At 48.0% G+C, this 20,411-nt stretch overlaps 2 protein-coding genes across 6 annotated transcripts in view; both read right to left on the bottom strand.

The window, feature by feature from the left end:
* Positions 1 to 128: 128 nt before the first annotated feature.
* On the bottom strand, positions 129 to 14,703 carry CDKL1 (cyclin dependent kinase like 1). Its single transcript, XM_035329263.1, has 9 exons — positions 14,499 to 14,703; positions 10,371 to 10,492; positions 8,151 to 8,223; positions 6,507 to 6,597; positions 5,538 to 5,738; positions 3,578 to 3,660; positions 2,991 to 3,047; positions 2,116 to 2,271; positions 129 to 1,178 (listed from the first exon to the last, which is right to left on the bottom strand). The coding sequence occupies exons 1-9, from the start codon at positions 14,664 to 14,666 to the stop codon at positions 1,071 to 1,073; spliced, it is 1,059 nt and encodes a 352-aa protein (XP_035185154.1). The 5' UTR covers positions 14,667 to 14,703; the 3' UTR covers positions 129 to 1,070.
* Positions 14,704 to 15,726: 1,023 nt separating this feature from the next.
* MAP4K5 (mitogen-activated protein kinase kinase kinase kinase 5) overlaps positions 15,727 to 20,411 on the bottom strand; it is a 68,162-nt gene continuing 63,477 nt past the window's right edge. For all 5 annotated transcript variants that reach the window (XM_035329256.1, XM_035329258.1, XM_035329260.1 and 2 more), the window contains one exon: positions 15,727 to 19,042. In XM_035329256.1, the coding sequence (XP_035185147.1) occupies positions 18,955 to 19,042 (88 nt within the window). In that variant the 3' untranslated portion in view covers positions 15,727 to 18,954. The remainder of the gene's footprint in view (positions 19,043 to 20,411) is intronic.

Raw genomic sequence — 20,411 nt, 5'->3', positions numbered from 1 at the left:
GCACCCAACAATGTTCAAGATTATAGCAGTACTGGGAAAAGAAAACATTTCTGCTGTAGTTTTCAAGTAGGAAGAGGATGTTCCTTGACCATCATTAAAATTGTATGCAGTAAACCACATCCTGTAAATTGGAAAAACAAGCTACATTTATTTTATTCAAACACAGTATTACATTCGGAAGTTACACAAACCCCAATGTTTGTTCTCGTACACATACTTAGGTAGAATTCCTGCCTGTGTCTGGCTTTTGTTATAAATTACATTCATGAATTGTTTTTGATAAATACAATTGTTCACTACAGGCAAGTGGCTTGGCTATTGACAAAAACAGCAAATAAAAATAACCTCATAATGCAAGGAAGAAACAGGCAGGAGAAACTCCAAAAAGACTAAAGAAAAAATTGATTTTTATTAATTACGTTCTTCTGGTAACAGTACGGGTTGAGCCTTCCAGTAAGTCTAAGTCATTGCCAGTGCTTTTAATACTCCATGATATATAAATGCGGTGCACAAGACAGACATACCTTTAAAGCAGTGCTGTTTCAGCAGGTTTATAACTAACTGGACCAGTTAGGTAGCCTGGCTTCAGTCTCGGCTCCATAAACACACACATCTGTCTTCCACTCACATAGGGAATAAGGTTACAGCTCCTTGCAGGATCAGTTACTTAGCCCCAGCCTCAAACAGCATAACTGTTCTGACACAGGGGGACTCTCCGATTTATTTGGCAAGGTTGCAGTTCTTCTGCCAAGTCTGAACTACAGGCGACAGATAGGCAACAGAGTTCTTAGATTCACACTGTAAACACTGGTTTGCAGTAATCCTGAACCAATGTGCAATCATGGTTTAAAGCAAAACAAACGTAGTTTCCTTTGTACACAGAACACTGACTAACGTGAGCTTGGAGTGCATCGCTTTCCTGACATTCGTGGCCCAGAGTGCATTACTTTAAGGACCACTTTTATATGTCATAACGTGTAGTAATTTAGTTTGCCATCCCATCTCCTCCTTTTATAAATTCTGAAGAACTTGAACTTTGAGCAATAAGTAGTTTTTAATCTTCCATCCAGTTAGATGTTAGGGAAATGGTAGTTTGATTTCCTTGCTTTGCAGAAGTACTTCTTGCTGTCCAGAGCTGGCAGAACATTACTGCTGGTTAACTGAGGCAGGCACTGCAACTAAAGCAGAAGTCACATAGTGTGGCTGTGTTTGAAATGAGAATAAAGCACGCACTTCATTTTTCTAACAGGAATATAAGCTATAAAACTATTTGTTCTGTAATCCTATACTTCTTAAACTAAGAGTCATGGATCTGCTGTTCTACAACTGGACTGCAACCAGAATAGCTCACTAAAGGTATTTCTTCCAAACATCCAGGGAAAAAAAAATACAGTTATATCCCGTGTCATAGAAATGGAAGAGGTGAGTCAGTTGGATCCAGGAAATTATATGCTCCAGCAGTTCTCCATCCTGCGTTTCCAACTTCCCTGCATGTTACCAGTTCAGTATTACAGCTGTCGTGGGGAATATAGATCATTAGAAGAAAGAACTGCTGAATGACTTATCATGGGCAGGATTTGAAGACTTGGGCTGGAGTCTGGAAAGAGTGAAATGGCAGGAAAATATTTGCTTGGCCACTTCAGTTGCAGAAATGCCCACTGCATTGTCTAGCATCTGGAAGTCAGTAAGGGATCACAGCCCATCAGTAGTTACAAATGGAACCAGGCATTTTTGCCATTTTTATAATTTGGGGTTCAAAACCAACCAGAAGATCCCGGAGAACTCCAAATTAAACCAGATGTTTAGCTGCAGTTTGTTCAGCTATCCTGCTATACTTCTTCAGGAATGCACATTCCTAGATAAACCTGATCTCTCCCATTGCTGTGCTGCTTATCTGCAGTGACTCAACGGAGCTGCAATGCAGAATTCAGTTTGTACTGAGTTACTTGTTAGCCAGGAGATTCGTTTTCTCCTTGGGCTAAAGTTAAGACTGGTCCAGCATGGGACCTCTGCCTCACCCTTAACTGCCAGGATGAGCAACACCTGAGAACCAAGCAAAGAAAGTGAGTTCCCTCGTTAGACAAAGAACATTAAATACTACTATGAAAATGTTACCCCTGGCACATGCTTCCGTGTCAGCTTGGCTGGCTTCCGAGCTGTTTTTTCTTGTTCTTTCCCCAGATCTCCTGCCTCCCTTATGCTGTCAAAATAGGGATGCTGCAGCAGCTGCTCACATGTCTGCCTCTCTGCAGGGTCCATATGAAGGCAACCCTTAGAAAAGAACAAGTAAAGGATCATACAAAACACTTGATAAAAACGTCTGCACAATTCCACCCACTCACGACAGCAACTATTCCCACAGATATATGCCTTAATTTTTAAAATTATTTCTGAGTCTGGCTTTTCAGAGTCAGCACAAAGCTTGCAAAGCAGCTGATTTTGAACAATTGCCTCTTCTGACACAAGGCATTGACAGAAACTGAGGCTACAGGAACAGCTACAATTGTGTGGCGTAGCAAACCATCACGTCTCAACAAACAGTTAAGCTTATAACTTTAATTTGAACTAGAACAGCTTTCTGAAATGGGAATCCACTGCATCGCTAGCTGTGTTGTTCCAGTGCTTAGCGCAGCACTATTGAAAGCTGCACCTTAGTTTTAATGCATTCATCCTCAGTTTCCATTTAGAGCATCCTAATAGTGCAATGTTTTCCATATTCATGCTAAAGATGAGTGGATTAAAGAGAAGTGGATTAAAAGTCTTCCCCAAGTCCCCTCGAGCTCTATTTTCCTATGAATGTCTGATTATCCAGTAGCCAAATCTCAAGCCATTTACCACCTGAATCAGACTGCGTTTGCTAAGTCTCAGCGCAGAGCTCTTCCACGAGTCCTGGGCACCCATCTCTGGGTGGCCCTGCTTGAGGCAGGGCTTGGAGCAATGACCTCCAGAGGTCCCTACCGACCTCAGCCATCCTGTGATAGCTTGCTTACCTTCATGAGAGCTAAAGCAGGCTGTGAAATACTAGGGAATTTCATTTCCAGTGGCTCCTGGAGGAAAAAAAAAGACTGTTTATTCATGTTAGCAAGCTTTTCTTTCACCAGGGTACAGAGGACCAGCCTTCCATAGCATCGTGACCTGTACCTCACCAAATACATGTGTTACTTCACGTGCTTAGCAGGGAGCTGCCTGACATTACTGGGAACAGGTAGATTGGCTGCTGTGCCACCAGAAACAGGGGAGAAGGAGCAGAGATTAATTATTTGTTTGATTGCTTTTGCACAGGGTATCAGTTAAAAAGCCATTAGAGGGGTTCAGCCACCTCCAAATAATGTTGTAGCATACATGCACAAAGTCACAGGCGAAGCTTTTGAATAGAGAAAAAGTTCTGCACAGCAAAGGACTGGTCAAGCTGAAAAGCAAAGCTTGTCCAGCTCTAGTTCCAGGGCAGGTAACCTGTACTCTCGGCAAAAAGAGGCAGGGACATTTCTCAGTCCAAGCGCTATGTCTCCTTAACACTGCAGATGGATTGCTGGGCAGTGCTAGTCTCAAGGGGAATGCATCTGAAGGGAGCTCTTACCATGCTCTCTGGGTCTGGAATTCTCACCCCGCTGAAGAACTGGTTGGTGCTGAACACTTGCTGGTGCCTGGGAATAAGATCCCCTTTGACCAAGAAAGAAGAAAAAAAAGTTAGCTTATCCTTTAACAAGGCTGACAGCATCCAAGAGAACACGTAAAGAGATGGAGTACCATCAAGTGAGCTGACAAAACATCCCTTTGTGAAAACATCCATCCGTCTAGCACATCAGTGATTCCACAGCCACGTGTCTGTGCTGAACGACAGGCCACACACCTCTAGCTGCCTGCAGTCACAACTGCCTGGGGCCTCCTGCTGGAAGTAACTCCAAGAAATGCAGCTGCTGGGAGCAGTTTTTGGAGCAGGAGTGGAGAGGCTGCTGTGCCTCTTCCCCTCCCAAGCTCTGAGATTCTGTGCTGTGCAGCAGTGGTCAGTACAGCCGGGGGCTTTGAAAAATATCTTTCTTTATATCTCCTCACACCAAATGCCTAGATCTTATCACTTCATTGTCTGGGAAACTGCAAATCTGGATTTCCCCTGGCAAAAAGACCCCTCAGTAGAAGAAGGAAGAATGCACTGGGAGGAGGTGGAAGAACTACTAAGGTTTGTAACCACATCTGCTCCGTGCCAGCAGCCAGTACCTCCACCGTGTGCCAGCTGAACTTGAGAGGTGTGACAGCGTGTGGGAATGTGTTCAGGCATCATAGCTAGAGGGTGCTGTGCAAACACCTACCGGGGTCTGAAACTCCAGCCACGCCACAGAGCTCTGCTTCAGCCAGGAATCTTTCCCAAAGCGTTAGGCAAGAGCTGATCAGCAGCTCGCTGCCCTGCTCGCATGGGACGTGATGGAGCTGCCCAGGCTGGGATGAGGAACTGGCAACAGTCGCTGTTTGCTTTGGATGTGGCTGTGCGGCAGCATGGGCACACGGTGTTGGCTGGGCTCTGTCCACGGGGAGGCTGAGCGGGGCCCTGCCAGCCCACTCGCATACCAAAGCCGTGCTTCAGCGTTTTCAGAGGGAAAGGGTCCCCGCGAGGCAGCCTGTGTGCATCAACAGTCCTGTCTTTTCTGACTACTGCAAGGGGACAGGCTGACCACAATTGTTCCTGCTTCATTAAAATTTAACTCCTATGGAAGCCCTTTTTGTGCAGTCCTGAGGATGTCGTGTGGAAAAGGGCTGAAATGCAGCATCAATGCAGACACGCTGTAGCTTTTTCCCCAGTGCAGCTTCAGCGTTGTTGTTGAAGTTTATAGCAGCTTGGAGCAAGCAACATGTTTAAAATGAATTTAATAAAAGAACCAGAACAACAGCCAAAGCACCATAATTACACAGCTTTGGCCAGGGAGCTTTTCGCTGTTGATTCTGCCTCTGTCCACCACTTGGATCAAAAGAGAATTTCTGGCTGAGACCCTATCATTAAAAATAAACCAACTATAACTCAACTAACAGTGGCTCGAATGTATTCTGGAGGATGAAGCAATCAAACTGGGTTTCTGGCTAAGGAGCTCATCTGTTTATAGCCACTCATCACCTTTATGGTTTTGTAAATTGCTCAGTAAAAATTACAGTTCTCTGTTTGTTCCAAGAATTTCATCTAAACGGGGGTTTATTCCTTCCCACCCCATAAACAAGATGTTGCACACCAGCACTAAATGGAAGCGATGAGACTGGATCAGTTCAAGTGCTACGTGGGTAACAGGTCTTTTGTTTAACCTCTGTTTCAAATTGCTCCTACAATTCCTTGGAGAATAAAGACAAGTGGGTGGGACAGAGAAACAAGGTGTTCACACCCTACCAAGCACACAGCCACCTGCGGTGTTCAGCAGACCGGCACCTACTAAAGGCAGAGAGCCACTGGGTAAATTCACCTCCCGCTGGCTGATCCCGATTCCCACCGCAGAGGAAACCCCTCCTTGGTCAGCTGGAGTGTGCCAGAGGCGTTGGAAGCCCCAAGGGAGCCTTACCCAGGGTCCTGCGGATGAGGTACAGCTGGTCTACGTCGGACTTGCCGGGCCACAGGGGGACCCCGGCCAGCAGCTCCGCGAAGACGCAGCCGATGGCCCAGACGTCCACGGGAGGACCGTACTGCGTGTCGCCCACCAGCAGCTCCGGGGAGCGGTACCACCTGGTGGCCACGTAGTCCGTGTAGTAATCGCTTGGCCCGGCTGGGGTGGGATCCGGGAGGAGAGGAACAAACAGGGGTGCGGGATCAGAGCGAGGCAGACAAGATGCAAGCAGTTGTTACGGGTGGTGGGGCAGCAACAAGAGCACCTTGTGGACAGGGAAGAGCTACAGGAACAGGATGAGTCACTGGCCGCTAGCAGAACCCAGCTTGGAAACATTTAGGGTTTGGGGAAATCAAGACCATATTTTTTCTCGAAATGAAAACATGCAGAGCTTTGCAGCGGGACCCTGTGCCAGCCAGTGGTCACTTCTCAAAGCCCACATGATTTGTCTGAACAAGAGCTAAAAAAAATAAATAAATTAGGGGGGGGTTATTATGATGGAAAATGTGAAGACATTGTTTGCAGAGACAGTGCCTTCTGCCAAAGGCGGCCCTCCTGCCAGGGAACTCCAGCTGGGTCTCCAGCATTGCACAAGCGATGCAGGCAGCTGAGAGATGCCCGAGCTGACTGTGATCCAGCAGCTCCCGCACCACAGCAGTGCGGCTGCGCCGGCGGGGAGCTCCAACGCAGTTTATTTACAGAGGCATTTGGCTGTCTGAGCTAGCTCCGTGTAAACGGGTCTGGGGATCTCAACCCAGGCATCTCCAAAGCCTTTAGCAGAGCATCCCTGTGAAAACGTGCCAGCCCTTATACGTTATACAGGATGATTTACAGGCCCATCAAAGACAATCGAGTCTTGACTGGGGTTTAAAGCCTGAAGCTGCGCTCCATTTGAGCTTCACATGTAAGCAGCTGGCCAGCACTCACTCAGTATGCGAGCAAATCCAAAGTCACAGAGTTTGATGACCGAGTGTTTTGTTATCAGGATGTTTTCTGGCTTTACGTCTCGGTGGATGCACTGGAAACAAACAACAAACAGACAAAAAAACACGCCCAAGGTTAGAAGCAAGTATTTCACCTGGCCCTTGGATAAATAACCTCTTCATTCAGCCACACACCCCGTGCAAATTGTGCCACGCATGTTAACCACACAATCATTTCTGCTGAGAGAGAAGATGAAAGGATTTCCTAACAGCAGCTGAAGTCACGTCCCGCTGGGCATGGCAATTACCTCGCCTGTACCCCATGCTCAGGATGAGGCACCGTGCAGGCTCCCAGCCTCGACTGCACAGATCTTTATCACCCAGACAGTACCGGCTGAGCCCCCCAGCACCAGCTGGGAATCAGCTCGCAGGAGGAGCAAGGTTTACAGAGCAAGAATTTTTGTACCTTAACCTGGCTCTCTAGAAATCAGCTCACCTTACGCAGGTTTGTATAACACACTCCTGATGAGGGGCTCACTGTTTTCGTATTGAGAGAGCCCAATGAGAGGTGCTGTTGTGTGTGATCAGCTCCTCAGTCAAGTCCAGGAACTGATTTACTGATGATCTAGTGGATGAGCAAAGGATTTTGCTGGCAAAGCAAACACCTTGGGCTTCTCCTAGCTGAGCTGGTGGTAAATTACTGTGTCTGCTCCTGAGGACTGAAGTGCCCTTTGTTAAACCAGCGCCACGGAGTTCCAGAAAAGGGCAGCTGCATAAAAACTCATTACCTGTGATGTACAGCAGGTCAGACTGCAGCATCTAATTGTTTCCTTGGCTTTAAAACTCCGTTAAATCTTTCAGACTGAGAGAGGGAACAGAAAGAAGCAGCAAAACAACAAATCCTGGAAGCAGGACAGACCTATGACCAAGTTCCTGCATCTCAGCCGGACAGAATTCTTCGAGCAAAGACAAAACACCCATTCCAGAGCAATCTCCTGCCAGCCTCCTAAACCTCAAACACTGGCAGATAAACAAAACCAAAGACAAACTACAGCTAAGTTTGCCTAAAGGACTTCTCCAAAAGGCTCCTTTCCTTCCCTGCCTCTTAAAGCATCCCCGCGGTATTCTGCAAAATACTTGCCGTGCACAGAGCTCTCATCTCCCTCCAGAAAGCAGGGAGGAGTTGTTCAGCTGTTTTACTGCATCTAATTTTTGAAACCTCTTAACTGGTGACAGGATTCAGTTCCTGTGACTATCAGCAGAGGGACCTTCTGTGAAACCAGGAGGAGTTTGCTCAGGTCTGAGCTGGTGAGACATTAAGCCAGTTTTCTAGACGTCAGCTGTAATGCTACACGTGGTATATATACAACAGAAAACAAGGGAACATGTAAGGATGTATTCTTGTTCAGCCTGGAAGCTGGGTTAAGGTCATCAGTGCAAATCATTTCTCGACAGCAAACCCAAGGGACCTGGGTGACTGAATGCAGCTGTGGTGGGTGCACACTAAGATTTCAGATAGGTGTTTTCTGTTGAAAATGGGAAATGTCACCTTTAACTTCTTCCCACGAAAACCCTGCAATCAGAAAAACGGCAACAGAACCTGTCATCCAAAGCCATGCTACTTGTTAGTGCCGTTCAGGGGACTTACGTTGTGTTTATGGCAGAAGTTCACAGCTTGGAGGGTCTGCCAGGTTATACTCTTGACTAGATGCTCTGGCACCCTGTTATAAAAAAAAAAAAAAAAACAACACATTTTTTACTTTGGTCACAAAAATAACTTCACTTTTACAGGAAAAAGGAAGAGGAGGCCTGTGCTAAACAATCAGACAGGAGCCTGAGCAAACCAGTCAGGGACCAAGTCAGAAAATGCAGGGGACAAACACTAACTGCATTGTTTTGCTATCAATGTTACAAGAAACACATAGTAACGCTCAGCTCGTTGCTCTCCCGCTGTAGAGAAGCTGTCAGGCCGGGCTGCTGATGGTAAAGGCTGTTTGTACCTCTTCCCCTGCTTCAGAGCTGCAGCTGAGCCCTGCCTGCACCTCCTCAGAGCGCCCTGCAAAGCTCTCCTCGCAGGCTGCCCTCCGAGCATTGCAGGAGCATCAAAGAGAAAGCGAACGCCACTTCCAACTCCAGCCAGTGCAGTAAGACACGAGGATTTACGGCGACTCGGAACGTTGCAGGGCGTCTTGTACCACTCAGTCCCAGCAGCACAAGCCTGGTAACGGCAGGTCAATGCCTGCAGGTCCACGTCCAGTCCTGCCTCGTGGCTGTGCTTAGCAGCCACACTTCCTCGCAATCCTCCTGAAATGCCAGGGGGCATTGCTGCCTCTGAAGCTGCTCAGGGAACTGGAGGCAGGGAAGTATCCACGGTGGAGATGCGTGCTCCGGCCTGCAACGTTGTCGTGTTGTTGATTGTGCAGAGTGGAGAGGTGCCCAAATGGGACAGGAAGGGTGTTGCTGCAAGAGTATAAAGTCCTGCTTTGGTTTGTATCTCTGCTCCTTACCTCCAGTGGCTGTCAATCAATTCTAAGAAAAAAATCTACGTTAAAGATTCAGCCTCCTCTCCTCTTCTTTGGCTGCCTGTGATGGTCTTCAACAACCCCAGGAAAGGCAGCGTGACAGTTTTGGCAGTTTCAAGCTCAAATCCAATTTTATTTCATATGTTTAATGCTGCAAAAATTTTGATTCATCATAAATAATAAATTAAAAAAAAATGCAAGAGGCTGGCTCTAAGATCCCCTCTGCTGTCAGTGCTGAAGGCCTGGTGCTGACACTGGTGTTGAAAAGCGTGAGGTTCCTTGCAGAAACATCCTGGAGTGATGAGTTCAGCACTGACGGCCTGAGAAAGGGATGATGTGGCCAAATTACCTGGAAGCATTGTGCAAGGAGATGCATGCGCACCCATCTTAATCCCGACCACAACGGACTTCACCATCTGCAGTAGATGAAAAGCAAAGCATGCAGCCGGGTGTTACACGTTCACGCTGCAGTTGTTGCGATGAATGGAAAGATAATATGAAGCGTTTTCTTCAAAGAGGGTTATCCACCCTCGTCAGATTCCAGGCTTAAAGTGGGGTGGATGCTGCTGACCAGCTCACAAAGCCACGTGCTGCCAGCATGCTCCGGTCTCCTGCAGCTCCATATCACAGACAGAACACCAGGCTCTTGTTTACTCAACCCCCAATTAGTCTCCTGCAGGCAATTCATTTAGCTTCAGGCCCGTGTGAAATGATTTATGACCACCTGCTTAGCATTTCCATGGCACCAAGTCACGGTGAATAATTAGGGATGATATATTTAGTGGCAGTGGCGTTCATAACGTGGCAAAAGAATAAGCCCTGTCCTGGGGAATGTTCCCTCTGCTCATGTAGCTGATGCTTTGTGCAAGCGCCTGCGTAAAGAGGAGGCTCTCTGACCTTCTGGAGCTCCCTGAGGCTGTGCAGAGAGGTGCAGGCACAGCTCCGGGTAACTCCTGCCCCGTGCTGATGTGCAGCACGCGGGGGGAGCAGCAGGCAGGAGGGCTGCGTGCCCCTGGGCCCAGCAGCCCAAACCCCTCCGCAGCAGGACACGAGATCTCTCAACACTGGGTCTGCTGCTGCCAAGCCAGCCAAAGATCACCCGAATGCTCGGGCTCGGCTCTCCGGTCACCTAGGTGAGCAGGGCAGGAGCACTTGCAGGCTCGGAGCAATTCTTTTGGATGTCACACTGCTGAACCGCAGTAACAGAGCGAGTCCTGGGCGCTGTGCTGAGAAACCTCTCCCGTTCTTAATGAAATGCCTCTGGAAACTGCGGAGCAGCAACGAGCTCCTGTGGACACCCCCTGACTCCTCTGCTCAAAGCTCCCGGGGAGGGACAGGTCACTCACCCCCAGGGGTGCTTGTCCAGCTCGTGGAGCACCGTGTGGTCGCAGTATTCGAAGACCAGATGCAGCTTCCTCTTCCTCCTGAAGACTTCCAGCAGGTTCACCAGGTTGGGGTGTTTCAGTTGCTGGAACACAACAGTGGAAGGACTCGTTAGTTACTGCATGGCAGGGGGATGTCTGGGGAAAGGTGGGGGACGCGGTGCTTTCACCCACCAGGATCTCAGTTCCTTGAGCTGAAACCTTTTGTCGAAGCACAGCACAACGTGAGGAGGCAGCTCGGCTACAGCCCAACTCGTGGTGCTGTCATTTTAGGAACTGACCGTGAGCTTGGCTTCAGCAAGCGGCTCTCAGAAAAGCTGCTCATGGACACAGAATTCATCACGGTGCCCACAGCTATTCCGGCAGCACCTTGGATGTGTCCGGACTCTGCCCCACACTGAAAACCAGCTCGCCCTGGAGAACAGCCGGGGAAATCGCACACAGTAAGAGCCCCTGACAGGCAAACGCACGTTTAGGGGAACCCGAGAGCTCCTCTGATAAGCGTAAAGAAAGCATCTGGTCGCAGCTTCTCCGGTTTATCGTCAGCATCTGGATGGATTCATCAGGGTTCTTATTGCTGCTTTTTCCTCTCAGATCACTTCCTAGGCTCATACCAGGGCCTCCCCTCCCTGGGGGCTCAGACAGATTCTTATGGTATGGAACGCCTGAGCACGGCAGGGTTTTAGATGCACCTTCCAAGAGGCGAGGCTGGAAATTTACTGCACCTCCTCATTTTCTGTTCTTTTACCCCCATTTTGGGGCAGGGCAAGGGGTGAAGGAACAGCGTTCAGAAAAGAAAGCAGAGAGAAGCCAGAGGCAGCTGAGGGATGCCGGGATTTCTTTCCAGACGACGCACGGCACCGTCCGCTCCGCTTGCAGGGACGTGCACCGCGAGGGCTTTGCCTGACCAAGGCTTTAGAACGCAGAAGGCTTTTTTTTTAGCCCCAAGGTGAAGGATCACGGAATGCACCTTCTGTTCAAACATGTCACTGTAAAAGCTCCTTGCAAAGAGAGACCTTCCAGGGAGCTCACTGCATCCGGGGGCGTTGTACTGAACCCAAACACGCTGTGCCCTCAAGCCAGCCCGCAGGGCCCCACGGGTGTATGGAGCGTGGCTGCAAGGAGCCGATCTTTCTAACCAGCATCTCCTACCACACGCACTCCTTCCTTCAGCCCCTGTGAAGGGCCAAGGCTCCTGCCCACACCGTGTAAACCGTGTGCTGGCATGGATCAAACCCAGATAACAACCAAGATTTTCTGACCGCTTCTTTGGTCCTCTCTGGTAGGTGGTGTCCCCTCTCAGGGACAGGCGAGGACAAGAGTTGCCAGCTGACTGTAATGCCAGAAGAAAGGAAACCAACAACAGGAGACCTCTGGAAACCTCTGCCATTAACAGCTTGGTGGCACGGTTGCCTTCAGGAGCGACTGTTGCAGGAGCTGGCTGTGGCAAGGCACCATCTCTGTGTCCTGGCTGTCCTCACGAGAGCGCGGAGCCGGATTTCTGGAGGGAGAGAGCTTGGGTTCGAAACACGAGGTCTGGCTGAGCTGGGGGATGCTCAGAGGGGACACGGCTGTAGGCATGAGCTCTGGTGTGCACGGGACCTGCAGAGGGTGCCCGGGAGGGCCGTGCCCTGGCATCGCCCCCCGCCTTGCTCACAGCCAGCCCCTGGTCAGGGCTCTGCAGGCGCTCAGGCCAACAGCTCCTGCACACAAAGCTCCACAAACCTGCCAGGGACCCCAGCGGCGTCGCTCAGACAATGAGCGGTTTCTAAGGCTGTCGCTGCTGCTGGCTGTCGCTTGCTGGTGGCCCCAGGACAGCTTCCCTGCCCTGCCCCTGCCCAGGGGCCAGGCTGCGTGGGCTCTCACACACCGGCTGGGCTGGGCGGGCTTCTCCCCATGGCTACAGCTGCTCTTGGGCGAAGATAACAGGCGTTTCGGCCGGACCTAGGGGACGGGCAGCACGCAGGGGCACGTCTTTGGCTCTCTGCTTCCAGCCCCGCACTCCCACCTCGCCTCCCACGGCTCCCGGCCATCGAGCCCTTTGAATCTCCAAGGTGTTTGTTGTGCAGAATGATGATTGATCAGCCCTACGTTCTTTTCTGATGAAACCCAATCTCACTGCATCTTTGACAAACACCGAGTTGTTGCCTGAGTGAGAAACCACCTCGACAAACAAGCAAACTGTTACTGTTTACAGGGAAAAAGTTGAAAAGACGGTCAGCAGGTCTGCACTTGTTAAAATCAACATCGACACAGGTCCTGCCGCGGCTAGCCGCACTCGTGCTGCTCTGTACCCTTACGGGTGATGCATTTCCCATCTGCACAAGTGACTTCTGTGATTATTTTCCTTCTCAGATCTCTTAGATCATTTAAATCTTAATGCATCTCCAGCATCGCTTACTAAAACGGCCCAGCCACCTCTCATCCCTTTGCTTCAGAAAGGAGAAAACTCAGGCTGCTTCTCCACGTAACCTAACTGAAAAGTAAAAATGTTTTTTTTTATCCTAGATGATGGCTCTTCTAGCCTCACATCCAGGCTTATTTTGCCTCTTTCTGTAGCAGGTAGGGAATCAGGCCTTTGTACTCGTTTGACAATAACGTTTACATCATTTATTTACATATAAATGCTCAATAAAAGACAAGCTGAGAGCACTAAAGAGATTTAGAGAGGAGAAATACCAGAAATACAGCAACCAGTTGAAATCCTGCACTTACTGTAAATCTGAAAGTCACCCGGTTCCCATGGAAGGGAACATGGACAGCAAGGAGCGATCAGCCGCTGCGACACCAACGGGCAGTGAGGGCTGGGAACGGCCTCAGGCAGAAATCAGCGACCAAGGGACTATCAGTTTTGGGAAAGAAGTCTTAAATAAAACACAACATCTTTCTCTGCAGCTTTCTGTGGGGTTTTGTTAACTTCACAATCCTAAATCCCCGGCAGTCTACAAGAACGCGTTGTGTTCAGGCTGAAGTGCAGGTTTCTTGTAAAAAAGCATCCTACCTGAAGTCATTATTTTAAAACGTAAAATAAGCCAACACGTCGTTAACATTGTTCTTTCATCGGTTCGATGCTTTTCAAGCCATTACTCTTCTGCAAGGAAGAGAGTTAACTGAAGATGGGGAGACGACGGAGGTGTACAAAACCACGAGTACCCTGGAGCGAAAAGGGAACCCCCCCACATCTCCTACACAACCGGGGCTGCGGCGTGCTGCACCCAGCACCAGGTCTACAACAAACAAAGGGAGCTACCTTTCCACACAGCATATCGACTGTGGCACTCGCTGCCTCAGGATGCTATGGAGACCAAATGAATACAGCAGTTCAGAAAGCGATTAAACTCTCAACAGAAAATGCCTGAGTGTCTGCTAAGCACGAAGCTATGGCTACAGCCTCTGGCCTTAGAAACTTTGCCAGAAGCTGGGTCTGTGCAAGGAAATCTTACCCCATCCTCTCCTTTCTCCTGGCTTCCTCCTCATTTCTGCACACTCTCCTGGCCACTGCCAGCAGGGTGGGCTACATGGACCTGGGGTCTGACCCACTGCAAACGTTCCTGTGCTTTTATTTCATCAGGGAAGGAAACAGAGAGGCTGAACGCATGACCCATTCTCTCATGCAAGGACGAGCTCTGCGCAAAACCGAAGGCAGGCTCAGCAGAGGCGAGGTGCTGCCGTGGTGCAGGCACCGGTCCTGCGGGCACTTCCACAGGAGAGCACCACAGAGCCTACAGCCCCGGCATCCAACACACGGCCCCATCCTGCCTGCACACCACAGCCCCCATCTCAGGGGGCTCAGGACACAGAGGGGGGCTGCTGCCGACCACCTGCTGGGCACACGGGCACCGTCCTCGCCCCGAGGCACCTGCGCCGTGCTGGCCTGACGGGGTGCGTCAACCCGTCCGTAGCGGCACGGTCCTCGCCATGGTGACCCATCTTTGGCACCTAGCTCTCCGCAGGGTCTTGGCTGCCCATGTCTGCTCACTGCTGTCGGGTCGGTCGCCTTCTCCCCCAGGCACTTCGTCCGAGGGCACCGCGCCCTCACAGCCCTGCCCTTGTCCCTTGTCCCCGTCCCTCACAGCGGAGCCCCCCGCGCACCTTCAGCATGCGGACCTCCCGCAGGGCGATCTTCCTGATCACCGGGTCCTCCTCGGACTCCAGGAACTTCTTGATGGCCACGATCTGCCCCGTGTCCTTGTTGCGGCACTTGAAGACGACGCCGTAGGAGCCCTCCCCGACCTTGCCCAGCTTCTCGTAGCGCTCCATGGCGCCGCTCCCGCCTCGCGCCGCCGCCTCCCCTCAGCGCCGCCGGGCCCAGGGCGGGCGCTGCGCGGGGTCTCCCCTCCGTCAGGCGGCTCCCGCCGGGCGCTGAGGGGAGGAGGAGAAGGAGGAGGAGGAGGAGGAGGTGGTGGAGCCGCCCCTGGGGACACGGGGCCAGCCGGCAGCCGCCGCCGCTTGCTCTGCCCCCTGCCGAGGCTCTCCCGCCCTGCTCTTCTGTGGGGGGCTCCGCGGCGCTGGCGACCTCCGATTATTATTAATATTATTATTATTATTTTGCTCGAGGGGATTTGGGGTGCCCAAACCCAGGCGATGCTTGGAGTAATCCTGCACTGGATTCGGTGCGGAGCCCAGATGTTGCATCGTCTCCCCCATACAGTTTGAGCACCTCAAGTGCCTGCCACCTGCTGAGCTTCCACCAGGAGCTAGTCCCTTTCTGCGTTCCCACTCTTACCTTTACATTACCTTTTCTTTCACCCATCTAGGTCCATGGCTGCTTACCCAGTTCCTGATACCCTAACGAAGACGGCCTCTTAGGGTGGCAATCGCTTCCAGTTGATTTGTAGAAATTGCGATCGGCGTAGATCCTCTGCTCCACGCAGCGTTCTGGGATAAGGTTACCTTATGTCCCCACCACCAATCCTTTCCCAAGGTCTCTTCTGAATTCTACTCGGAACAAAAGAGGCACCCTTTATTTTTCTTCCTAAGCCACATCTATCAGTGATAACTCTCCCCGTGCTGTCACACACAGTCTCTCTTTGGTTGTGTACCCTTTCATTTTTATGACAAATGTGTCTCCTCATAGCAGTCCTGTCCCTGAGATGTCCCTGGTTCTATCAGGACTTGCAATCAAAGTACCAGACAAATGCTGCGAGCCAGCACAATTTCCACCTGCTTTTCTGAGGAAATCGGCTGATACAGTTGTCCCCAAGAGGGACCTGCAGAGCTCTCTCAGAAAGGTCCAAGGACAGTGGAAGCTCCTCAAATGAGAGGTCAAATCCAAACGTCATTCCCAGACAACCCATACAGGCCACACCACGTCCAGGTATCAAATAAAGCATAGTTTATTTGGCATAGACTGCAATGAACTGCAACAGAAATTGAAGTAGAACAAAGCCTAGTTGCACAAACTGGAACAAGTGCAGTTAGAGTCTCAGTTACAATCTAATGCATAAACAAGGTAAGAAGTACATTTCAGAGTCTCCCAGTCTTCACTTTTTTTACTCAGAGACGCAGTGGCTCACTGATGCATTGTACCTCTCATCTTTTGAAGAGATGTCATCACAAATACAGTCTTATTTCTCAGTTACAATGAATTTGATCAGGAAATCAAGAGACTAATTACGTGCTGCTTTTCAAATACCGTTTGTACTTCAAAGAGCACTAGGAGCCTGTTTTAAGGCTTTCAAGTTGAATACATGGACCTTGTGCATCAAATAACTAATACTTTGGTAGCTGTCCAAAGAGTCATGAGGGGGAGAGCAAGCTTTTGCTTAATAAACTCCAAAACCACACGCTAGGCTTTCTCAACCCTGGCTGAAATGTCAAAAAAACATACAAAGATACAGACAATACCAGACTAACTGAAACAGTCTAACGAATACGAATCACACTAGTCAGAGTCACCCAGACTGGCCAGTTCAGCTACAAAACGTGCTAATCAGTTGTGCCATAGTCCCCTAAGAGTAACAAGTGAGGTTTTACACTAGGAAACGGTATCTTGCAGGTTATATAAAAAATGCCACTGTCTATAAAACCAGACCAGGTAAAGCATTTCAGAACATACCGTTAGAAATGCTTTAACAGCAAAAAAGGAAGTTTGATTACAGGAGGGCTTTCCTAGATTCCTTTTTATGATTCAGCAAATCACCAGTCATTCATGTCATTCAAAGAAAAATACTTTCAGTTCATCATTTTTGCATGAGTGGCCTGACCTAGTAGTTATTTACTCCAGTTATTCCCCATAAATACTCGTATTATATTCACAAGCTTCTCTGCTCTTTGAGAGATCTTTAATTCTTTTCAAAGACGAAGCCAAAATTACCTTCTGCGGTGAATAAAGCCAAATATGTGAAAACAAACATTTCTCTACAACAGCTACACCTGGTGCTTCACTTTTTCTTTAAGTTGTTGTAGTCTGGGAGTTACACAGCTTTAGAGTTAGTCACCAATCACCGTTACCTATAGACCAGGTCAGTACTAGAGAACTTAATTTCCTTAAAATTTAAATGTCTCTTTTACCACCGCTGATCCAGTTACAGCTGACCACTTGAAACATTTTCAGTGCATTGCTTGTGGGCTGATTTTCGAGTTCTAGCTGTACAGTTACTATTTATTAAACCTTGATAAGGTTTCAGAACTGAAAAGCTTGACTTGATTTAAATATCAAGTCAGTAACAAGAATTAGTTTTGAATGACAATGCTACGTGGATAAAATGCTAAACTGTGTGCAGGTTTGTCTTTTTTTTTTTTTCCTTCCAGACTTTCAGAATAACATAAAACTCCAGCTGTACCGAGTAACAAAAAGACATTACTGATTCATCACCAGTGATGAATTAATTCCATCTATGTTAAATTATGAATCAAGCAGTCTGATGCCTAAGCAGATAACCCAGCACTCTGTTCGCCAGGTTGCGAGTGAAGATCAAACCACCCCGGTTCTGCTCTGTCAGTAAAACCTTGAGACAGGCCAGGCTGCCGTAACGCACTTACCTTTAATGCTTTAATAAAATGACTTGTGAAGCTTTCTCAGGGTAGCAGATCACAGGAGTCAAATGAATGGCAGCAGACTGCGGGATTTAATTTAAAAAAACCCTCCCTTCCAATTTTAATGAACTGCTACTGTATCTGCCTACGGACTGTGTTTACTTACATCAAAGCTAGCAGGTTAATATGAGGTAGTAAAACCAGATGCTATCCTGTAGTCAGCCTATATTTGTGTTTCATGGTACCTCAGGAATTTTAATTAATGAGGAAGACAAAAGGAACCAATGTGACTCTTTAATGGAGAAATAAAAAGAGAAAGAAAAATGCAGATGACAAAACAGGGAAAGGGAAAAGGTGATCGAAAGCTTTAATATAGAATACGGGTTCTTATCATATTTATTTATACTACACAGCTGGGGAATTAACCACTTCCAAACAACTGTCTGACTGAAGACAGCACGGCCAAAAAGGCTCCTAAGTTCAGTTTCCGCTAACAGGCTCCCCCTTGGAATAGTATAAATAAACTATACGTCATGGGCAGTTTGATACATGATACTTTCATTCATTAAGGATGATGACCAGGTACAATTTCCATTTCACGTCACGAGGCTTATCCCTAATTTATGAAAATAAAGCATATATATTTTGTACATTTATATATATATATAAATATATATATATATAAAAAATACACACTGCCGGTCAACTTGATACACATGCGCACATGCACACACACACGTATGTATATTGTACACACCCACCCAGGAGCAACACGTCTGATAGCAATATTATATTTTGTGTACGCACACCCTACGTCTAGTAAATAAGAAAGTCCCTTTTATGGCAATTCTGCAGGCAAAAAATCAATACAAAATACTTTGTTGTACAAAACTGCATTTTTACAAGATCAACCAACATTGTAACATACCCCTCGATAATGCACTACATCTCTACAAGAAAAAAGAATAATCAAATCTTTATACAATTGTAAAAAAACCTGTAAGCTGCTCTGCAACCTTCCTTTGCTAAAAGTTAGATACATTACACCATTCTAGCAGCAGATTAATAAATAAGGATTAAATAGTCTATTATACAAAGCCATAATGAATGGCAGATTTAAAAACAAAAAGCTTTGCAGATACTTCCACTTCCTACACAAAACTTTTTTATTAAGAATAAGACTCAGTATAAAACAAGGAAACAGCCAGCACTATATCTGTATCTACAGAACATAAGGAAAATCCAAGGGAAGTCAAATATTTAACAGTTTATGGCACCCTTACTGAATAACATTATTTTAAAGGCTCTGTTTCCCTACAACTAATGAGTAAAGGGCTATTTATCTCTCAGCTTTTATTAAGCAAACTCGATATAACCAACCACACAGTGGCAAGAGACAGAACCAGCTGTTCCCAGCTGCAAAAATGAACTGATTTCCACCCTAAAACAGCATCATTTAGGTGACAAGAAAAGAAACAGTAAGTCACAGTCCTGCTTGTACTGAGTTTCCTAATGCTCCTTTTTTCCTCGTGTGGTGAATTCACTGCTATTTGCGTTCGGTTACTGTTGCTTAGTAACTGTTTTCATGTCCAGCCAAGATGTAGAGATTGCTGTGTGCAGTCGGGTTTTCTGTTGGCCTGCTTTCCAGCACTACCACTCTGCAACCAAACACAAAGTCCAAAACAGTTAGGGGCAGAAATACGACGCGCTTCGTTTAACTACCAAGGAAGAACAATCTTGTTGCTCGCAGGTTTTTAAAGATTAGAGAGATACAGGTATTCCTAAATATTTGGTGCATTTTCTTCTTTAAACGTTACCTCCTGTAGCATTCCTTCTGTAGGACCACATTTCATCATTTTTATACTGTTTCTCCCTGCTTTTTGTTTTCCACTGGTTTTTCAAATAAGCCAACTGTGCCATTTGAACTCCGAGTTGGATTTCTCAAGGGAAGCCTATCTCAGGGTTAGTAGCGCACACACTCTCCTCCCATATCACGTTCCTCAGATGGTTTTCAAACAAAGTCTCACCCTTAACAGCCTCTGTCCCTGCTCTTCACTTCTGCAACTTGGTAGTTCTGAAGTGATCCAAGCCAAAAAGGCGTTACCGTATCTCACTCAGATGTATGCCGTAAAACTGGACTGCTCTGTCCATACAGTGATGCAGAAATACAGAGGGAAGGATTTGGCAGCTCAATGAGAATAATGGAAGAAAACAGCTTCCCTGCAAACCCGCACATAGCAGGACTTCAGCCTCATCCCCAACCTCTGAACTTTGGTGTTTAGTACCAAGCTGTTATTGATGCGCATGTCCTCCACAGAAGTTCAAACTGAACCAGACAAGGCACTGCTTTCCATCCCCCTACTTGTTTCGTACACTCACGTGTTCACCAGCCCAGAGAAATTAGATAAATTTGAGCCATTTAAAGGTACCAAATCCAGTACGCAACCAAGATTCACTGATGGGGGTGCAGCACGTGCCTGGAACTTATAAATGGCATTTGTACAGCAGTGGGCCTTAGCAAAAGCTTGTTCTTGTAATAAAATGCACCCTGCTCTGCTGGGGATCGCTGCCTGTCTGCACAAGGGGGATACCAGACAGAAGAGACAGAGGACGCATTGTCAGAGGTTGTGTTGTATTTATATTTTTGGGATCTCAGAGTCAGCTCTGGTAAGGACCCTCAATTCCAACCACGGTGATCAAGCACAATGGGTCCTTGGTGACTCATGTACGCAGCGAAGGCTTCAGATGGCTCCTGCACAGGCTTCTCCTGTTCTCTCGCTCTCTTTCTGGATGGGGGATCCAAGAACGTAACCATCCAAATTATGGTTTACTTACAGAAAGTGAGTCAGAGCCAGGTTCCCCGCAGGCCAAATGAGGGAGCAGATCAGGTACTGGAACTCCTTTCCTGACTCATGACTCATGTCTACTGACACATTCAGTGCTCTGACCGTCTGAGGAACCACAAGGACGCGTGTCCAAACCCACGACACTGGGGCAGCTTCTGCTAAGGTTTCAGACCTGAGCTGA

This window comes from Oxyura jamaicensis, chromosome 5 (assembly GCF_011077185.1).
Source record: "Oxyura jamaicensis isolate SHBP4307 breed ruddy duck chromosome 5, BPBGC_Ojam_1.0, whole genome shotgun sequence".
Lineage (NCBI taxonomy): Eukaryota > Metazoa > Chordata > Aves > Anseriformes > Anatidae > Oxyura > Oxyura jamaicensis.
This window is presented reverse-complemented; position numbering and strand designations above follow the sequence as displayed.